The sequence below is a fragment of the Sesamum indicum genome, linkage group LG11, assembly GCF_026168435.1.
Source record: "Sesamum indicum cultivar Baizhima isolate 11 linkage group LG11, ASM2616843v1, whole genome shotgun sequence".
Lineage (NCBI taxonomy): Eukaryota > Viridiplantae > Streptophyta > Magnoliopsida > Lamiales > Pedaliaceae > Sesamum > Sesamum indicum.
Genome location: NC_142667.1, coordinates 1,695,644 through 1,701,513, shown reverse-complemented (window position 1 = coordinate 1,701,513; position 5,870 = coordinate 1,695,644). Strand labels below are relative to the sequence as shown.

General features: G+C 28.5%; 1 protein-coding gene across 1 annotated transcript; it reads left to right on the top strand.

The window, feature by feature from the left end:
• Window positions 1–5,032: 5,032 nt before the first annotated feature.
• LOC148784979 (uncharacterized) lies at window positions 5,033–5,641 on the top strand. The gene has a single exon (XM_088875649.1). The coding sequence runs from the start codon at window positions 5,033–5,035 to the stop codon at window positions 5,639–5,641; it is 609 nt and encodes a 202-aa protein (XP_088731775.1).
• The last annotated feature ends 229 nt before the right edge of the window (window positions 5,642–5,870 follow it).

Below are 5,870 nucleotides of genomic sequence, written 5' to 3'. Positions count from 1 at the left end.
TTAAAGAATGTAGGATTTGCTTGTGTAATTATACCTAATTTCAATAGGTATTGATGTAACTTACCTATAAATTTCTTTTATTGTTAACCTCTGTAAAATGACTACCTCATCTGAAAGTTTAAACTGTTACAAAGAAGAATCATGAGTCCGAACCCTGCATACGAAAGCTTTCTTTTATAAATGGCCGACAATGATATTGGAACCAAAAACCTCTTGTTTGATTTTATTCTAATACCATATTAAACAACCACCTCATCTAAAAATTTAAATTTTACGTAATAAAAAATTATTGGGAAAAGTATTATTTTAGTCCGCTAAGTATGCTTAATTTTAATTTTAGTCCGATAGCTATGTCCATTTTTGTTTAGATCCAGTATCTTACGAAATTGTTTGTTTTTAGTCCTCTAATAGATTTTCGAACAATTTTACCCCTATGAGTGCATATGGACTAAAACTGTCTTTCAAAAGTTTTATAGGGGTAAAATTGTCCGAAAATCTGCCAGAGGACTAAAAGTAAGCAATTTCATAAGTTACTAGATCTAAACAAAAATAGACATAATTATCGGACTAAAATTAAAATTAGACATATTTAACGGACTAAAATAATTCTTTTTCCAAAATTATTTAATATTTAATATCTTAACAATCGTCTCATCTTTTTTGTTGTACCACTAACATGTACACATTTTAGCCCCAAAGCCCCTAAAATAATCCTAATAACCACTACAAATTAAATCCAACGAAAATTATATTTTGTCCTATAACTCTTTGTCGGTAATTATATTTTTTATTCTGTAATTTATTTCATTTACACATTTAGTCATGAATATCTCACATTTGATTTTTTTTTTTTTTTTATAAATTTTAGCTTTATGTTCACAATTTTGATGCTTTTCATACTGGAGTATATATCATTTTTTGTTCTATAACTATATGTCATTAGCACCCAAATTAACACAAAATCTAAATTTGCCCCCCCCCCCCCAAAAAAAAAACAAAAAAGAAGATCAAATTGTGAGATGTTCGTGACCATATTAATTAGTCAAAAAGAAGAACTAAATATGTAAATAAAGTAAGTTACAAAATAAAAAATAGGGTAAATTATATTTTGTCATTCGAATTATGCCCATTTTCATGCTTTGTCATCATAACTTTTTTTGTGTCAACTTACCATCTCAACTTTGTGGAATTTATACTTTGTCATATATGATCATTTTTTTATTGGAAAAACATCACATGCGTGTGTGAAAAATATCAAATCACGTAACCCTTAAACATCGGATGTCTGCATGTAATGTTTTTTCAACAAAAAATCTGGTTGAGAAATAGTTATAAACGACAAAGTGCAAAATTTTATACAACTGAGAAAATTGACACAAAAAAAGTATTTAGATATAAAAATATAAAAATATTCATAGGTCGAATGACAAAATATATTAACCCTAAAAATATCACTAATTTATAATTTACAGGACCAAAATCCATTAATCCTCCTTTGCAAGATCACTCTCTCTCTCTCTCTCACAGGTAAAATTTATACAGAATGCAACTCAATTGCACAAGAGATATATACACATTAGAGTTTCTGAACAGGCTGCATTAAATAAATCAAAAAACAGGTTGAAAATCGTCAAAATCAAAGCAGCAGGGGCCCTTTTTACAAGGACTGTAGTTGTAATTAATGGACAGGAGCGTTGGATAATCAGTTTCCCAGATAGAAATCGACGGATGGAATTCAATAACAGAGTAGCTAAAGGGGCCGTCGTTCAGACTCAGGCTTTTTGTGCGGATGGACGTCCGTCGGATGTGCCTACAGACCCCCACTATTGGTTCATGTGAACAATGGTTTTTTTTTAAATTATTATGATTATTTTTTATCTCTGAAATGGTAAATTACAATAAATTTTATTAAGATTTATCAAAATTACAAATATTCATTTTTATCAAAAAATATTTATAAATACTTTAGTAAAATTAACGGTCACCTAACAAATATTCTATCCTAATAACCTATTGTAATGGGGTATTTCTTAGACGTCTTTTAATTCTATAAAGACATTTGTGGTTTTTCAAACAATAAAGGGGTATTTGTAATTTTGATAAATTTTAAGAGAGTTCGTTGTAATTTACCTTTAATGAAATAATAATAATAATAGGGTAAATTACAACCCCGCCTCTTCTAAAGTTGACACAATTATAAATACCTCATAATTGTTTGATAAATTATAAATATCCCTAAATTTTAACATCTGTCTAACAACCAACTCATTCCAATAGTCTCCATTAGGTTACCATCTAATTTTTGCAGTAAGCTAACCAAAATGCCATTTTAAATTATGAATTATAATTTTATATATTTTTTAGAACCTCTCTAAAATATTTTTATGAACTAACATTCCCAATAGATTATTTATTTTACCCACCCTCAAATTTCTGACACTTTTTCAAATTTATTTTTTTAAAAAAAGATCCAACAGGGGCAAAGTAGTAATATTCACCTCACCATTTAAGGGCTACATATTCATTTTCCATTTGACAGAGGTACTTGTATTTTGTTTTAAACAACGAAGCAGTATTCTTAATTGTTCCAAGATTTAGGAACGGTAACTGTAATTTACACAATAATAATATGTACTTTTATTAGTACATTGAGCAATATGATAATTCAATTTGCAATCTGATCGGTGCACTTTTGAGCAAGATATTATTTGTTCTGAATTTATATGTGCATCAAATTTTTTATCTTAAAAACTGCTTTATTAAGAAAACGAGGCCTTAAAATTTATAAAACGTTCAAACTCCACCGGATAGCAACACATAAAATAACATAATGTATTGATTTGTGATGGTGATAGCAAAAAGAAAGTATAATTATATCCACTAATTCAAATACATTTTCATCTGAATCAATTACTACAAAAAAAAAATACGAAATAAAAACTCTCTAAGTTAAAAAATTACATTTAGTATCCCTAAGGTTTGCTTCCATCTAATAAATAAGTTTCCTTCATTAATTAAAATTCACCTAATTTACTGATATTAATAAAATAGTTCAAAAAAATTAAATATTTACTTCCGATTGACTTAATACTGATTTGTTGTAGGTCAAATAACAAATTACCCTCATACTTCTTCACGCGGTAATGCATGAGAGGAGGTACATTTTCACCATTATAAGAGTAGTTTAATCGAAAAAAAAAATTTTGACCTGCAATAAGTCAATCGAGGATAAATATCAATTTTCTTTCAATTTTTTGTTAATGTTAGCAAATTTTGTGAATAGTGACTAATAGAGAAATTTATTTATTAGACAAAAGCAAACTCTATATTTACTAAATGATCTTTCAAACTATAGGAAAATTTACGTATAATTTTTCCAAATCTCATGGCACACGTATGAGTGTGGGTATCTATCAGCTCAAGACCATCATTTGTTGTTGGTGGATGCTGGTGGCATCTCTCAACATTTACTCGGGGAGGGGGGTTTCCCTTCTTCCACTATTGTTGTTCGCCTCCCTATGATCGATTCCAGTATTGTAATTTATTTTTTTGTATTTTTTAAAATATAATAATTTATTCTTTGTGTTTTTTAAAATAAAGTAATTTATCATTTTAGATGGAAAGGTAAGTTTGCTTCATCGTTTAATAAGGGTTAAATACAATTACCACCCATGAAGTATCCATCCAACATCAATTACTCCCTAAAATATTGAAAACCTTCAAAAACCTTTAATTCTTAAGTTTCAAAAGTCCATTTTACCCTTACAACAATTGTTTTGCGAAAAAAATAAATAAAGTATTATATATAATATGTATATATGAATGCATACACCTCTTCATCTTCATTTTTAATACCCATTATGTTATACACCCTTTTGTATCCCCCATTATAATTTGTAATTAAAATAGTTATGATGTACTTTGTAACCACAATTTTGGTGGTCTATAAATACCACCATGTATTTCATTTGTAAAGTGATTTTGGAGTGAATAAGAAAGTTTGTTGGAGAAATACATATATTATTTCTTTATATTCTATTAAGAGTGATAGACCAATAAACTTAGAATTTCTCTAAGTTTATAACACGTTATCAGCACGACGTTACGTTACGATCGATCAAGGTAAAATGTTAATTTTATTAGTATAATTTTTATTCTTTGTTTGTTTACCTCTACAATATCATAGTTACTTTTATTCTTGAATATTCATAATAAAATATGAGTAACTATATTATATATTTCAATGTCTCCTGAAGTAGACATATATATATATAAATTCTCGATTTCATCCCCTGAAGTGGATGATATTGCCTCCAGAAGTAGGCATATAATTCTTGATTTTATCTCCTGAAGTGGATGTGATATTGCCTCCAGAAACAGGCATACAATTCTTGATTTTATCCCTTGAAGTGGATATGTTCTATAAAATTTCATTGCTTCCTGAAGTAAGTAATGAGTTAAAATCATCTTCAGTAGTAGGTGAAATTTTTTGTACCAATTATGTGCAATATCATCCCTGAAGCGATGATAAATATATGTTTGATTTTCTCACCACCTGAAGTGTTTTGAGATAATAGCTTGATTAAGAAGCCCGATGCTTCTTTGTTTATTTATTTGATTTGTGATAATTTTTCGATAACATAGTATAGCTATTGTTATATGACTAACTTGAAGTTAATTTTATTAACTTTGCCCACATAGTTTTCTTTCATATGCCCATATATGTATTTTGCATGTTTTGCTAATATATTTATGTGCAACAAAATTTATTTGTTAAGAAAATAATTTTGGCATGAATAACATTTAATTGTTATTTGTAACGTAATAAGAGTTAAGCCAAACTTAAATATATTTAATTTCATGTATGCATGCCAAAATAATTCATACTAATTACATGGTAACTTATATGTAACTTAATGTTAGTAATGTTTTCATGTCATTTTTACTTTATATATGTGTAATACATATTATTTTACTTTTATGTATATGTTGAATATTATGCTAAAAGTGCATATTAACTTGTTGTAGCTTAATGGCCAATCTCACAAAATTGAATTTCGTTGCTCTTGATGTTTCTGGAAAAAACTACCTATCATGGGTTCTTGATGCCGAACTACATTTGGCAAGTAGCAAATTGGGAGAAACAATAAAAGAAAATACTATTGATTCTGAGCAAGACTGTGCTAAAGCAATGATTTTGCTTCGTCATCATCTTCATGAGAGCCTGAAGTCTCAATATTTAACAGTCAAAAGTCCTTTTCAACTTTGGAAGAGTTTAAAAGATCGATTTGACCATCAAAAGACTGTAATCTTACCACGTGCAAGATATGAGTGGATACAATTACGACTGCAAGATTTCAAAATAATTGCTGAATATAATTCTGAAATATTTCGAATTGTATCAAAATTGAGGTTATGTGGAGAAGATGTGACGGATGAACAAATATTGGAAAAAACATTTTCTACTTTTCATGCATCCAACCTTGTACTCCAGCAGCAATATAGGGAACGTGGGTTCAAAACCTATTCAGAGTTGATTTCATGCATGCTTGTTGCAGAAGAAAATAATCAACTTTTATTGAGTAACCATCACAGCCGACCCACTGGTTCCAAGCCACTTAACACAGGTAAAAGGGTATAAGGGATAATTTCTACAAAAAATTTAACGTCGTTAAAATAATCTAACGGGATGGAATAGTATACAATATTTTAAATTCCATAAGAGATTTTTTTGCCTATTTTTTTAACATAAAAGAGTTTTCTAGCTAAATTTTAAAATCGCATGGAGATTTTATATAATTTATCCATTTGATTTTCACCTGCAATAAGTTCACACTTGAGGTAAAATTAAGAAACCTTCCCTTGAAATA

Excerpts from the sequence above, each read along its gene's own strand:
- LOC148784979 (XM_088875649.1), top strand. The coding sequence starts at position 5,033 with ATGGCCAATCTCACAAAATTGAATTTCGTTGCTCTTGATGTTTCTGGA.